The 15,053-nt window shown below is 56.2% G+C and overlaps 1 protein-coding gene across 1 annotated transcript; it reads left to right on the top strand.

The window, feature by feature from the left end:
* The first annotated feature begins 401 nt into the window (after positions 1 to 401).
* Positions 402 to 6,260, top strand: GZMA (granzyme A). Its single transcript, XM_090278845.1, has 5 exons — positions 402 to 524; positions 2,896 to 3,040; positions 4,274 to 4,406; positions 4,597 to 4,866; positions 6,091 to 6,260. The coding sequence occupies exons 1-5, from the start codon at positions 443 to 445 to the stop codon at positions 6,250 to 6,252; spliced, it is 792 nt and encodes a 263-aa protein (XP_090134971.1). The 5' UTR covers positions 402 to 442; the 3' UTR covers positions 6,253 to 6,260.
* Positions 6,261 to 15,053: the final 8,793 nt, after the last annotated feature.

Here is a 15,053-nt window from a genome sequence, read left to right as displayed (position 1 = left end):
GAAGGAGACCCCAGGCCAGAGCATACGGATGAAGAAGGCATTGCCCTTGCCCTTGACCTACTGACCCTCACCGCCCAGGGAGACAACTAGAAAGAAGTCCGGTTAGCGACCCACTGAGGACGTGTTCAAAGCTCTAACTGCAGCCTCCGCAGAGCGTCCCCGCGCAGCTGATGGGGGCAGGGAGGCCCTCGCCCTGCTGAACCCCTCAGCCTCTTCTCAGCGTTGGCGCTGCGCGCACGGGGCCCCCACACCCCGACCCTTAGAGAGGCAGCCCTGTCCCTGAGCAGTGACCCGCGGGGGAGGGGGTGCTGCGGGGGAGGGGGGGGGCTGTGCTCGCTCACCGCCCTTTCGCTTCCGAAAGCTGACCACATCCTCCGCGCCTCAGCATATAGCCGGTCCCGCGGGGCCCAGGGGCAGGGACAGGCACCTCGATTGATGTGGGATGGCAGCCGCAATGGGGAGCCCCGGGGCGCGCCTGGCCCCCGCTCTGTCCGTCGCCCTTCTTCTCCTGCTGGTTCCTGAAGGTAAGACCGATGCTCGTCCCCCCGCTATACCCAGGGGAGCAGGCGTGCGGTGCATTTCAGCAGCAGGGGCTCCGTGCCCTCGGGGACCCCTCCCTCAGCCCTGGCCTTCCCTCTTGAACCCCAAACACGCCTCTACTTTAGAAGGAACAGCACCCTTCTTTTGCCGCCACAATTCCTTCATGAAAGACCACAGAGCCGCCAGCACTCATTGCGGCCGACATGTAAACTCGCCAAGAAGGGCGGCGTAGAAACAAGCAGATAACCCACCGGCCTGGGGTCGGGGACAGAGGCACCTCCGCCTTTCTTGCTACAGAAAAGGCAGATCGGCTTCCTGAGCAACAAATCGGGAGCGATGAGAATCTGTATCCTTATTTCTCTAGGCCAGTGCGTCCCTGGAAGATGCGGGGACCCTGGCTCCGTCCCCACGGCCCCCCCGGGGGGGTGCTGCAGTGTTTTGTATTGAGCTCATTCTGAGGCGCACTGGTAGTAACCAACATGCCTGGACCTGTGAGGCTCCCGTGCCTGCTTCAGCGTGCGAGGCTGGGAACACGCATGGCGCTCTCCGTACAAGGGTAACAGCCCCTGGGGAGCTGCAGAGTGTCTCTGAAAGGCCCCCCAGGAAGGGCGGGCGCCCCCGGGCTGGGGCTGAACTGTGTGCACAGGAGTGGAGCAGCCGTGGGTTTTCCCACGGCCCCTCAGCCTTAGAGGCGGGAGTGGGGAGCAGGGGCGAGTGATACCCAGAAATTTCCGAGGAGGTTCTCTGGTTCACCTTGCACCTAAGAATATGCAGGAATTTTCAAAATCCAAGGTTGCGCTTCACTTGGGACGAAAGGGTGGGCACAGTATCAGCCGGGCCCAGCGTGATGTGTCCTGGCACGTCAGTTCCCTGCAGCAGTAAAAGCGGGGCGCACGCAGCTTTGGTCATACCTTTTCTCCAAGGGAAACCACAGCACCCACGGGCTCCTGCGGGCAGAGGGCGGCGGGGCCGCCGGGGGGCAGACCCAGCAAAGCAGGGCCTGCGGTCTGGACCTGAGGCTCCCGCGCAGGAGAGCCGGCAGCTGGGCTTTTAAGTGACCCTGACGCCCCCGCCCCTGCCCAGGCAATTTTCATTTATCTTGATTCTGGTGAGGACCAGAGGCTGCTCAGTTTTAAAAACTTCCCCACCTCTTCCAAAGCGCACCCCCGCCTTTCGAGGGGTGGCTTGTCACGGCGGGAGCTGCAGACTTCCTCCTGAGGCGGCCTATGTGCTCCCCTAACGGGACTCTGCAGAAGGCGGGGGCCCAGGGGTCGGAAGAAGCTGTCTTTACATGACACACGCAGGGGAGCCTGAGAGGTGGGCGAGGCTCTCCTGGTTTCTCTAAGTGCCCGCTGCCTTCCTCCTGGAGCCAAGACTATCCCCTTCCCAGCTCCCTTCCCGGGGTGCCTCTCTCCCTCCCCTGCTCTCCTGGGGAGAGCTCAGTGTGACTCCGCAGAGAGTTGCTTCAGGAGCAGCACCAGGCACTCGGCCCTATTCAAGAACCGGGAGCCTGAGCCAGGGTCAGGAGAGATACTTCAGGGGACTCCGAGGACCTCGGGCGTAGGAAGGGGGACAGCTGAGAGCTGTCACGGAGGCCCAGGCTCTCCTAACCCTTCTGCAGGGTCTCCTGCTCTCCAAGAAGGAATCTAAGCCCTGGTCTGTCATCCGGGAAACGGGCGATGGCAGAATTCTCTCCTTCGAGCGCCTTCTCTGCTCCCTTCCCCTCCTTCCCTGCAAAAGAGCTTCCTTGCACCATGCGGCTCAGCCTGGAGAGGGAAGGGAGCCTCGGGTGTGATAGATATTGTTCCCTCAACTTATGAAGGAGGAGAGTGCGGATTTCCATAGAAGGAAGTCTCACGGGGGCCCGAGAATTCACGGCAAGGCCACAGCCAAAAGGCGCTGCCATCAGTTGGTGAGCTGGGTGTCTTTGCAGCCGCTTGGCGTGGAAAGAGGGGTCTTCTAAAAGCCTCTCTGCTTCCCAGGATTAGCACTCAGCCTGAAGGGGTGGGGGTGGGAGGCCTTCAAGGTTGTCTTCATCACTAGCATCTCCTCTAGCAACTGTTGCCATGGAGACCGGGGCCCAGCTGTCTGCCCTTTGCAAGCCCTGAGGCCTGAGGTCAGACTGCAGCCTGCAGGTCCCTGGCCTGGCTTCTGGGGAGGGGGGGAGGAGGGGGCCTCTGGGAGAGTCCAGCAGGCCTGGACTAACATTCAGATATCAGGACGTCTCCGTGGCAGGGTGGGGTGGGGGGGCTCCTGCCCGCGCTTCCTCTCCAGGCTTCTCTGGGCTTAGAAACTTGGCTCAGGCAGAACTCCCTAGGGGAGCGTGGGTGTGACTTGCCGTTTTCTTTTTAACAGGTCTCTGCGTCAACATCATTGGAGGGCACGAAGTGACTCCTCATTCAAGACCCTACATGGCGCTGCTGAGAGGGCGCCAGAGCATCTGTGGGGGGGTTCTGATCGCAGACGAGTGGGTGCTGACGGCTGCGCACTGTGCTGCGTGAGTGCTGGGCGGGGGGGTGGGGGCAGCAGCAGCTCGTAGACACACACCGACCCGGGTGACTAGGAGCTTACAGGGTCAGTTCCACTAGAGCCGTGGGAGTCTCTCCGGAGACTCGCTCTACCCCCGCCAGCAGGTACGCGCAGACCGAGCCCCAGAGAGGGGGCCCATGGGGAGGCAGCGCCCCAGGTGCCAGACGGCTCTGTCTGCTTGTGGTTTCGTGGCCACGGGGGGGATGAGCCAAGGCCCCAGCCCCTCGGGAACTGCGCATGGCTGTCAGGTCCAGAGAGGTTGTCTCAAGGGCCCTGTGTTCCCCTGAGCGAGCCGCCTCTCACCTGCGGGCCACCAGCGCGCTTCCTGCAGGACCGCTCTTCTGCCCACGGCCCAATCAGGCCTCTAAGCCTGGCTGGCCACAGGCCGGCCACTGTCACACAGCCTGTGCACGTCACAGGTGGCTCCTGACGCCCTCGTGGACGGTGCAGATTTAGAGAGCTCTTCATGCTGAAAGCCCCGCCCTGGCCTCTGAGTGAGACTCGTATCAGCTGGTGGAGTGGGGATCACATCGGTGTGGTTTCTACAGGCTTGGAATGATAACAGCCTTAATCATGAATACACCAGAGTATTTTGATTTTATTAATCAAAACGAAGCTTTAGCAGCGAGTGAGAGTACTGATGTGGGTCCCTCCTTCAGACCACCATCCCCCATTGCACGGAGCGTCACGCAAACAGGGCCGTCCCCTGAACAACCGAGTTTCGGAAGCTTATCCCCTTAAGATAAGTTTGTGTTGCCTTACAGAGATGCCCCTACACGTACCAAGTGGCTTCTGCTTCCATCTCTAGCCCCCCAAGACCTTTGTTTTCCTGTGATGTGCAGCCTGGTTCTCCATCACAGCTGAAGGGGCGTGGGGGGTCGGGGGGAAAGGGCACTGAAGCCCCAACATGGACCCCAAGACTTGGCTTAGCTGCCATGGAATCCTTACTGTTTCTTTTCAATAAGCCTAGCTTACTTGTTATAAATATGCTGGTGATGATAGTGATGGTGATGAAGATGCGTTCATAAACATCTTACTTTTTATTCTTTAAAGTACAGGGTTTTGTTTCCGAGCTGCCAACAAGCGTGCCCACGGCAGCATGTTTATAAATGGGGCAATGAGACGGGTCAGCACACACTGAGCTCGGCTCCCGGTTAAGAGAGCAAGCCCACTAACAGCGCTGTGTCTGTTTTGGGGACAAAAGGTCTGAGGTCATCCTCGGGGCTCACTCAAGATCCAAGAAAGAGCCTGGAAAACAGATCATGTCCGTGAAGAAAGAGGTTACCTATCCCTGCTATGACAAGGACTTACATGAGGGTGACCTTAAACTTCTACAGGTATGACCCTTCCTTGTACCTTTGATTGACTTAAAAGCCCTGGGGCCTCCTACAATCTGGCCGCGTACGCAGCCTTTCCTTGGTGCCCCTCAGCTACAGACCGGGGCTACATAAGGCGTCCCTGGGGTGAGAAAGGGGTGAATATTTTAGTAATCTCATCTGTTAACTCTTTATGCTTGTCTTCCAACAGCTGAAGAAAAAAGCAACAATTAATAAAAACGTGGCTGTCATTAATCTCCCCAGAAAGGGGGATGATGTAAAACCAAAAACCACGTGCCAAGTTGCAGGATGGGGTCTGATCCACAATCAGCGTGGTGCAACCGATACTCTGAGAGAGGTCAATGTCACGGTCATGGACAGAAGAGTCTGCAATGACCCAGACCACTATAATTACAATCCTATGATTGGACCGAACATGATCTGTGCTGGCAGCTGCTGCGGCGGAAAGGACGCGTGTGACGTAAGTACAGGTGACCCCACGCTCGGGTGTCGGGTGAGGTCGTGCAGGAGCAGAAAACACAATGGCACGCTTAGTCCTCTTGGGGTGCCGGCGTCTGTAGACTCCTAGCTCTCAGCGAAGCCACCTGTTCAGCACGAATAATGTGCTTACTTGGTGTGGGCTGACCTACGACATCTTCTGGATTTCATATCAAAACCACCCAAGAGCCCTGGCCGGTGGCTCGGTTGGTTGGAGTATTGTGTGTCCACCCAAAGGCTGAGGGTTCGATTCCCGGAGAAGGAACATGTGTACATTGGGGGTTCAATCCCTGGTCAGGTCAGGGCACGTACAGGAGGCAACCAATCAATGTACGTATCTCTCCCTCCCTCTCCCTTCCAGTTGAATTAGCATATCCTTGGGTGAAGAGTTAAAACAAAAAAAAAATTTTTAATGTAAAACTATGTAACACTCAGGAGAGCCAAAGTCAGGGTTCCTCTGGGGCCTTCTGTACCCTTTTCCCCATGTCTCAGCGCACCCCCAAACGCCTCTGCCATTTAACCCGGCAGGCCTGGCGCGCCCGTCACTCCCTGAGTGAGGATGGGGGTGAGACCCCACAGCACCCCAGGCCCAAGCTCAGGCCCCGGAGACCACCTCCAGGCACGACCGCACAGGGGCGGGGTCAGGGTCCCCCAGAAGGGGCGGGGCGGGGCCCTGCGTGAGGGCTGGCGTGGAAGACGCACCGGGCAGACTTTTCAGCTCCGAGGGGGAGCACAGGCCATGCAGCTCCCGCTGGTGTCACAGGAGACGTGGGGAGGAGCTTCCGTCTGTGTGAGGGAGTGAAGGACAGGTTGCTTTGGCTGTCTGGGGGTGTGGGGGAGACGATTATCGGGGGGAGAAACGAGACGACACGGCTTCTCCTTTTTGTCTCCAAGTCCCACCGCACGTGACTGCCTCACGCCATGAGTTCCTACACATTCTGAGAAAATGACAAATAGAAGGGTCTCCTTTCTAAAGCAGGGACTCGGTCTCTAAACTACGGGAAACCAGCAATAACGCAAGCCTCGCTCCCGGTCTCCCGGCCCCTAAGCAAGCCCAGGCAGCCAATGGAGAACCATTAACGTATTCTCAACGTTTCGGTTCTTCAAGCGCTAGTGTTCAGTGAGGCGAAGGCAGCCTCGGCGCCACTGCAAATGGGGTTTCTCCTTCCACGTTCACACTGACCCTGCCCGCTCTTGTCTTCCCCAGGGAGACTCAGGCGGCCCCCTGATCTGTGAGGGGACCCTCAGAGGCATCACCTCCTTTGGCAAGAAAGGCAGATGTGGAGACCTCTATTACCCTGGGGTCTACACGCGTCTCTCTCAGAAGTACCTCAACTGGATCGTGAAGACTGTGAAGGGGACAGTGTAGGCCCTGCGCTTCGTCTCATCTGCTGTCACGTCTTAATCTTGTCATAAATAAAGTCAATCTGCGTGATGGTCCCTGCTTGTCTCCTATAATTCAGGGATGAGGTGGCGGCATGGAGTGACCCGGTGGGTGACGGAAGGGACACATCAGGCCCACTGTCCCCAGTGCCACCCATGTGTCGAGTGACATGCAAATTTTGCTTCAGCCTGTCCCTTCACTGTCTCCACGGGAGCCAGACGGAGCGACGCTGGGGCAGGGTGTCTAGTAACCAGCACAGTGGGGAACGGGAGCAGCCAGACTAGAGGACTCGGGTGACCCGGCATCGGTTTGCCCTGCGAAGGCCATGGTCCCACATCAACACCTGCTCTTCAGGTTCATGTGCAGAATCCCGAGTCTCTGGGAGACACGGAGACCAGAAAGGACGCTCCGAAGGCCGATGGGAAATGGACGTTAAACTTCTAAGGGACACACCAGACGCAGCTGTCCCTGACCCGGGAGGTCCCCTCGCCAAGGCGGCAGCAGTGGCGGGGAGGCAGCGTTGAATCCTGGCCAGAGGGTTCCCTCTGGAAAAAGCCCCAGGATGTGTGCACAGCACGTGGGGCTCAGAGGACAGCCCTGCGCCCAGGAGACGCTTCCACATGGGGTTGGGTGAACAGGGTCTCTTGATTTGCTTTAGGAAATAAGTTCCTTTAGGAAATAAATTCTCAGGTGCACACGCACACACACACGCACGCACAATGCATGCCTGATACAGCGACACTGAACGGCAGCCCCTTAAAACGAAGGAAAGGAACCCACCTTAGAAACAGAGCAGACACGAGTGTGTTGGTCTTTGCCCACGGCCGCCCGATGGACTCGCCAGGCTCCGCAGAAGGACCGGCGCCTGGGCCCTACCTCTAGAAACCTGTGTTGAATCAACGGTCCGTGGCCCGGGACATGGAACTGGGCACATCAGCTCCCCAGTGGCTCCACATGCAGCTAGGGATGAGAACCCCTACTCTGGGACCTGAGTGCCGGTGCTCACACCTACGGGACAGGCTCTCGGGGGGTCCCTGGGGTGATATTTTATATACCCGCTCCACGTCCTGATCCCCAGGGAGGGTTCTAACACCATAGGGGGTGGACTGTCCCTCCTGGCAGCGTCTGTCCCAGACTTTGTAGTCACTTACAGAGCAGTTGGGTGGCACCTCGTTCCTGGCTGGTGGGAGTGTAAATCAGTGCAGCGTCTTAGGAAAACTCGCAGTGTCTGTTACACCGACGTGTGCGCCTATCCTGTACCTAACCATTCCGCTCCTGGGTGTACACCCGGCAGAAATGAGTCCTTTTTTTTCCACCAAAGACATGTTCTAGAATCTGCAGAGGAGCTTTATTCTTAAAAGTCAACACTGAAAATAACCCTCCGTCCACAACTCAATGGACAAACAATGCTGTGCATGTGTGTGGGGAATGTCACACAGCAGTGAAGGGGGACAGACTGTAGAGTGAGAAGCAGCAACAGGAATCACCTTACAAACTGGATGGCGCGTGAAAGAAGCCAGACCAAAAAATATCGTCTGCATGACGCCATTTATCTGCAGGCTGGCGTGAGGCCAAACCAATCCATGGCGACAGAGGTCAGGAAAATAAAAGGGTGCTGACTGGGAGGAGGGGGAGAGGGAGGGAAGTGGGGGAGGAGGAGAAGCAGGGGGAAGGAGGGGGAAGGAGGAGGCGGAGGGAGGGGGAGAGGGGGAGGGAGGGGGGGAGGGGGAGGGAGGAGGGGGAGGGAGGGCCACAGACACTGTCTGGGACCCACATGGGAGGCAGCAGGACAGAACAGGCACCCCCTTTGGAAAGGCACCCCACCCAGCAGTGTCCTCCCAACACCCCCGTGCAGAAGGCACAGCCCACCACTGCTGTCACTGAGAAATGAGGAGCGGGAGCTCAGGGCGAGTGGCCGTCACGGCAACACCAAGCACAGGCTGTGCCGCCCGCGGCGGCCGAGAACGCGCGGGTCGGTGTGGACCCCAGCCAGGGGCAGCGCTCGGCCGGCCGGAGAAGGAAAGACAGCGGACGTCACTGTCCGAGGGCTGGTGCTGAGGACACGGGGCCGCGCATCCCCTCCCAGCACAAAAGCTCCCCGGAACCCACCACCCGCAGAGCTGTGATGTGGTGACCCGCCGGGCGCCCTTGGCCAGCCCAGCAAGGAGCCCGGGTGCTGCTCCAGGCCCCTCACACCGGCTTCCTGCGGCGGCCACGCCACTCGCCACAAACCACGTCACTTCCCACAACGGAACGATGTTCTCTCCCAGGCCGGGGCCAGGAGTCCGGAGTCAAGGACTCGGCAGGGCGGGCTCCCTCCGGAGGCCCCAGGTTCTGCCCCGGGCCTCCTCCAGCGCCCGGCAGCTCTCAGCCACCTGGGTCTGTGGTCACGGGGGTCTGTGGTCACAGCGTCTCCCCTTCCGTGTCTCCCGTAGGACACCTGGCGTTGGGTTGCAAGCCCGTTGGGGTAGTTCAGGATGATCTCATCTCGAGACCCGGAACTTCAGTACGTCTGCAAAGACCCTTTTTCCAAATAAGGTCACATTCTCAGGTCCCAGGGACTCCTTGTGGCTAGGTGGGGTGGGGGTGTCTGTGGCCCCCCACGCCCCTCAGGCCACACACCGAGGAGCTGTGTCCCCTCTGACCCACCATCACCCAGGAAGTGCTGTGCTCAGCTCCACGCCTCCTCTTACTCTCCCCCAAACTCGCTCTGGGGACCCAGGTTTCAATAAAAGAGCCAAACGAACTGACGTGGCTTCATGGAAAAGGACCCCAGGATCTCCCCCACGAAGCACACACGCGTCCCGTTCGCGGGCTCCTGGAGACAACACCCTCTTCCTGTACCTACTAATGGTTTCTCGGAGAACATTCTTGGAGCCACAGTTCTAGATGAGGTCACTGTTCACATTGATCTGGGGGCTCCGGGTTAAGAAAATTAAGCAGGATCAAGAGACGGCTACGCGCTCTGTAAAGGTCGGTAGGAGAGGCTCTAATGGCCGCACTTCTGCCACTCCCCTGGCCGAGGTCCTTTGACTTGAGTATCTCAAGCGCCCTGCGCTCCTAGGAAAATACTGCGCCAGCCCTATTCCAACGCAACGGCGGCTTTAAAGACCAAACTTCAGGCCGAAACACGAAGCTGACTTCCCAAGAGGAGGCGAGGGCTGGGGAGGTGGGGGCGGAGAAGGGGGCTGGACAAGACCGGGCAGGGGTTCGGGGACAAACTGAAATCAGACCAGGTGGGTGGTCCCCTCCTCATAGGACCAGCGTTGCTTATAATCGGGTTAAGGGCCGGAATGTCAGAAACAATCTTGGCCTCTGACACCAGAGTCTCAGCAGCAAGGAAGGCGCAGACGTGGGCGCTCCGCTCCTGGAGGAGACGCATCCCCGACGCCGGCTGGGTGGTGTTCCATCGGGTAAACCTGCCACGGCTTTTCTTCCCACTGCTGGGCACCTTGCGTCCCAACCTTGCTGATTGTAAATGACGCAGCAATGAACGCAGGGTGCTCATGTTCTTTCAAATTAGTGCTTCGGGTTTCTTCAGATTCTTTAACTGGAACTTCCCTGCAGGGAACCGTGACTGTGGTGGACAGGGTGAGACTCAGTAAAAGCGTGGCCATAACCTAAAGTATCTTTTCCCAAACCTTGGACCACAACCCACAGTGAAAACGACATTTTGCGGAGGGGCCCCACAGACAGTACCGACGACTAAGACGGAAGTTTCCTAAGTCACACCTACTTCCCGTTTTTCCCATTCTGCGCGCTTCCATTCATGTTTTCATGCTGATCTTACTCACAAGATCCATGACCCGCTGGGCCACACACCCAACGGGAAGACCCTGGTCCAGACCTCAGCCACCAGGGTGCACACCAAGGCAGCTGTGCTTGGTCCTCATGGAAACGCCGACTCAGGAGAAAACAATGGGAGTTAAACACGGGTCCCGCCACACAGGCTCCTGGTGCGCTGAGGGACTCGGAACACTGTCGCCTCTGCTGGGCATAGCACACATCGTAACAATGGTTTGCAACCTTTCTCAGGAAGAAAACGCTTCTGGTGGGACCCAGAATTCCCAACTGTACCTGACCACGTGACAGGTGTCTGGCTAGCAGCCATCCTGCTAAACGCTGTTGGGAAGTATATATACAAAAGAAACTGGGTTCGAGATGAAAATTAGTGTCTAAAAACTCAAAACTTACTATGTCTGCTCCAACCTAAACATTTTAAGAAACAGAGAAAAGCTTCAATGTACTCTGTGGAACTGTCTAATATCAATGAAGATAATTCACAAGGCCTTAAAGCTAAGGACCGTGCATGGTTAGGGCCCAACAGAGAAGGACGTGCACCTGAGTTCCTTCTTAATTCCGAGCATCAACAAGTTCACTTCCGTGTCTAGCAAAGGCCCCACCTCTGCAGACTGCCGGGGACACTGGTCCACGGCTTGGCAAGTCCCAGTAATCACGCAGTAGGTCAGCCTTGCAGCAGGTGGCCTTGTGGCCGCACTGCACTCTGGGAAGCACGCGCCAGAGCTTGGCACCCACTGCAGCCCCCCTGCCCCCGGACCCAAAGGCAGGACCAGCCACACGCTCCAGAGGCGGCTTCTCCGGGACTAGGAATCACCTGGGAGGTCTTGCCCTTCGGTTTTGGTAACAACTGCAAATATTTTAAACAGAGAAAAGACGCACAGCAATACGTTTGCAAAACACACGCTATGGGGCAGACCCCGCCGCGAGGGCCGGCGTGTGCGCAGCCCCCGGTGACGGAACGCAGCCTGGCTCTGGTTCATCGGCCCGTGCCTTCAGTTCCAGGTCCGCGAACCGAAGACGAGAGAGTCAGACACGGCTGCTCACGACTCAAAGAGCTCCGTGCATTTCAATCCTAATACATTTCAGAAGATAAACTAGCCCTTCTCTCTTTATGAATTATTATGGTTAGTTCTGAAAAATAGGATTTAGTACGACACATTTATATTGATAATTGAAATGAGTAGTACCAATAATTTTAAAGGACATTTTAGCAGGCGTCCAGCCAAGATGGAGGCCTAGGTAGACCCTCTGCCTCCTTGCACAACTACCTCAAAACAAAAAACAACCAGAACTACCAGAAAATCAAACTGCGTGGAAGTCCAACAAACAAAGAAATAAGGAAGAAATACTTATCCAGACAGGGAGGAGGGGCGGAGCCGGGGCGGAGAGGACGTGGTGTGGTGGCAGTAACAGTGGCGGCAGCAGCGACAGGCTGGCGAAAGCAGTCACACGTTTAGAAAAGTCGGGAGGGCCACCTGGGGAGCGCTCCCAACTCCTGACCAGATCGCGAAGCTCGCGGTCCCAGCACGGGGAAAATCAAGCCTCATTGCTTCTGACTGTGCAGACCCGTGGGGGTTGGGGGGAGGCAGAAACCGCCGGTCTCTCAGCAGAGTCCGCTTGTTTAAAGGACCCCCACGGTCCTAGAATGTCCACAGACCCACCCACTCTGGGAACAACAGCCAGAGCAGCAGCTAGAGGGGCGCCAGTCCCATACGGAAGTGGGAGAAGTACCTGAAAAAGGGGCGAGTGCTTCCCAGACAAGGTGAAGCTAAAGGCATTCATCCTCACCAAGCCATTATTATATGAACTGTTAAAGGGACTCATTTAAGAAAAAGAAGATCAGAACTATGAACAGTGAAATGACAACAAACTCACAACTATCAACAAATGCATCTAAAAACAAACAAACAAACTAAGCAAACAACCAGAACAGGAGCAGAACCATAGGTGTGGGGATCATCTGGAGGGTTACCAGCTGGGAGGGGGAGCGGGAGCGACAGGGAAGAGGTGCAGGGACGAAGAAGCATAACTGGCAGGCACAAAACAGACAGGGGGACGTTAAGAACAGTGAAGTAAATGGAGAAGCCAAAGAACCTAATTGTTGGTAAAAACAGAAACACTGGTATTTTTGCATAGTTTGTGTATCCTATTTTATGAATTCATTTTATGGCGTTTTTTAAGGGTTCCCCAGTCTCACTTAAATGTAGCCCTAAAGCCCCTTAGCTTTTTGATAAAGAAGTAGCATGAGTACTATAGAAACAGCACCGGTTAGGCTATCTCTTGAGGACTATGAAATAAAGATTTAAAAAAAAAAAAAAAGAATAGTAAAGTCAATGGAGAAGCCAAAGAACTTACATGCATGACCCATGGCCATGAACTAAGCGGGGGGGACTGCTGGAGGGAGGGGGGTCACTGGGCAGAGGGGAGCAAAGGGAAAAGAAGTTGGGGCAACTGTAATAACATAATCAGTAAAATGTACTTTAAAAAAGAACATCTTAACAAATTCTTTGGTTATACTTGTCTGTATGTCCTTAGCGATCTCATTTTTGTGTATTATGTTCTATATGTAAAAAAGGGTTTTATAAAGTAGCAAACATAATGTATATATTACTTTATTTCTCTGTTCTTTTCCTTTCCGTAAAGTTTTCCGTATCTGACATGTTTTCCCAATGATGTTAACGACCCCACGAGAGTCCACGCTGTCGTGCCCTGACTCACTTTCGCTCTAACGGCAGAGCAAGGCTGGTGATAGTTTTTTACCTGCCGGCTCGGTTCGCTCGGGGCTGGGCTGTGCGTCTGGAGAAGAACAGACTGTGTTGCTTGTTGTGTTTTGTTTCGGCTCTTCGCTTTTGTGAAGAATATTGTGATGAATACATTCCGTCCCATGTCTCTTGCTTCTGAGAAATTGTTTGTTAGGTAAATTCTGAGCTTCAGAAGTCCTCCAAATAGTTGGAACTCTTTGCAACTCCACATTGAAGGGGTGCCCTACCTCCACGCTGAGTTGAGGGCTCCCTGGAGCTAAAACTAAATCTCCACCCCACACGCCACTCTGGGGCTTTGCTGCTCCCGCATCGGGAGGCAGACTCTCTTCCCCCCTTTAAAACCGGCCTGCGAGAGGACACCCGTGACAGCCGAGGAAGAGACGTAGGGGCTTTTTCACTAGAAATAAGAATTTCAAATGCAGTAAGTAAGGAATTCTCAGGCAGAGCATGTGGAGCGTTGGCTCAACCCTGGCCCCGCCCTCCCGGCTGGCAACAGCCTCCTTTCTCGGGGTGAGCTCAGGGCCGGGGCGGGGCCGGCCATGGTGCCCACCTCTCCAGGTGCGATTATCGACTGGCAGTCGGGAGTGTGGCCGGCGCCAGGGCAGCGTCCTGCCTGGGACCCGCCGACCGCTCACGAGGAGCGCCGCTTTGCTCTCCAGCTCCCCGCGGCGGGTCTCCGACGCTGAGGCTGCCAAGGGCCATGTTGCTCACGAGACTGAGCCTGAGAGGAGAAGGAAGCCGAGCAGACACGCAGGAGCCCAGAGCCAGAGACGGGACCCACGGGGCATCACGGAAGGCCCCCGGGCCAGCCAAGGCTTGAAGCAGCTGCATGTACCCAGACGCCTCAGGGGCTCGACACCACGTACCTACTTTTTACTTAAGTTCAGCTGGACTTCAATTCCGGTCACTTACAACCAAAACTCTGGCCTGTGGGGAGTATAAACTAGACTGTCAAGTTCACACACGTACACACACACTCACACACATGCACGCACACGTGCACACACGCATGCACTCTCGCACACATGCACGCTCACACTCGCATTCACACACACGCGCACACGCACTCATACATGCACACGCACTCACACATGCACACACTCACACATGCACACACACGCACTCACACACACACAATCAAGGAAACACACACTCACACACATACACACACACACACATGCATGTGCCAGAAGAAGCCAGATGATTCCCTGGATAAACAAACAAAAAGACAACCTCTTAACGCAAGCGCACCGGGCATCACAGAGACATATGTGGCTGAAAACAGAGATTGTACCAAATCCTTCTACTGACTGTAGGAGCCACGCATTCAGAACGCATTTACTCAGAGAGAGAGTGGCAGGGAGAGAAAACCAAAGCAAAACCTACAAAATAAAAAAAAATAATAAACATTAAATCTAGGATAGCCAAAATGAAAAAAAAAAAAGTAGCAGCGAGGCTGGTGGGCAGAGTGAGGCAGCCACGAGAAGGGAGGAGACAGTGAGCCCCGACCCATAAGGACCAACGCAATCGTTCCAGAAAGAAACAAGAAACGGAGGCGACGAAGTCACTAAAAAGTGCCCGAAGACACTTTCCGAGAACAGAAGGACAAACGATGCGAGTGCGAAACAAACCCGGCCAGCCTGCGTTGTGGAGGCTTTAGAACACCAGTGGCGTGAGGTTTCCCTAAGAGCACCCAGAGGGGAAAGGCAGGAAGCCCCCGTGGCTCGGGACTCCTCAACACTGGACACAGGAAACAGGAGAGAAATGCCTTCAAAGTTCTGAGTCAAACTAGAACGTCTAGCCAACCAAACTGTGAGGTAAGTGGGAAGGTAGACTAAGGACATCTTCTGACCAGCGACGCCAGAAAGGTCCCCACGTGGCTGCCAGGGACGAGAGGGCCTGCGGCAGGAGGAGAGAAGCCCCCGGGCCTCACACGTGTGATGGGCCGACAGAGCAGCCTGGGCAGCAGGCGCGGGGACCCAGGAGCTGCTGTGTGTGGGCACAGGGCGGGGGCCTGGCAGCTGAGGGACAGGGCGGGGCAGTGGTGTGGGTGTCTACTGAGCAGAGCGTAAAGCCACTCGCTAACTCCAGGGACAAGAGTCGTGCTGGAAGACAGGCACAGCGACAGCCCCTGCCTGGCCCGGCACTGCACACCCGTTGTCCAGGAAGAGGACGTAAGCGGTGACCGCCGACAGGACTTCCGAAAGCGTGCCGTATGCAGAG

The sequence above is a fragment of the Furipterus horrens genome, unplaced genomic scaffold (assembly GCF_987537825.1).
Source record: "Furipterus horrens unplaced genomic scaffold, mFurHor1.1.pri manual_scaffold_5, whole genome shotgun sequence".
In the NCBI taxonomy this organism is placed as follows: Eukaryota; Metazoa; Chordata; class Mammalia; order Chiroptera; family Furipteridae; genus Furipterus; species Furipterus horrens.
This window is presented reverse-complemented; position numbering and strand designations above follow the sequence as displayed.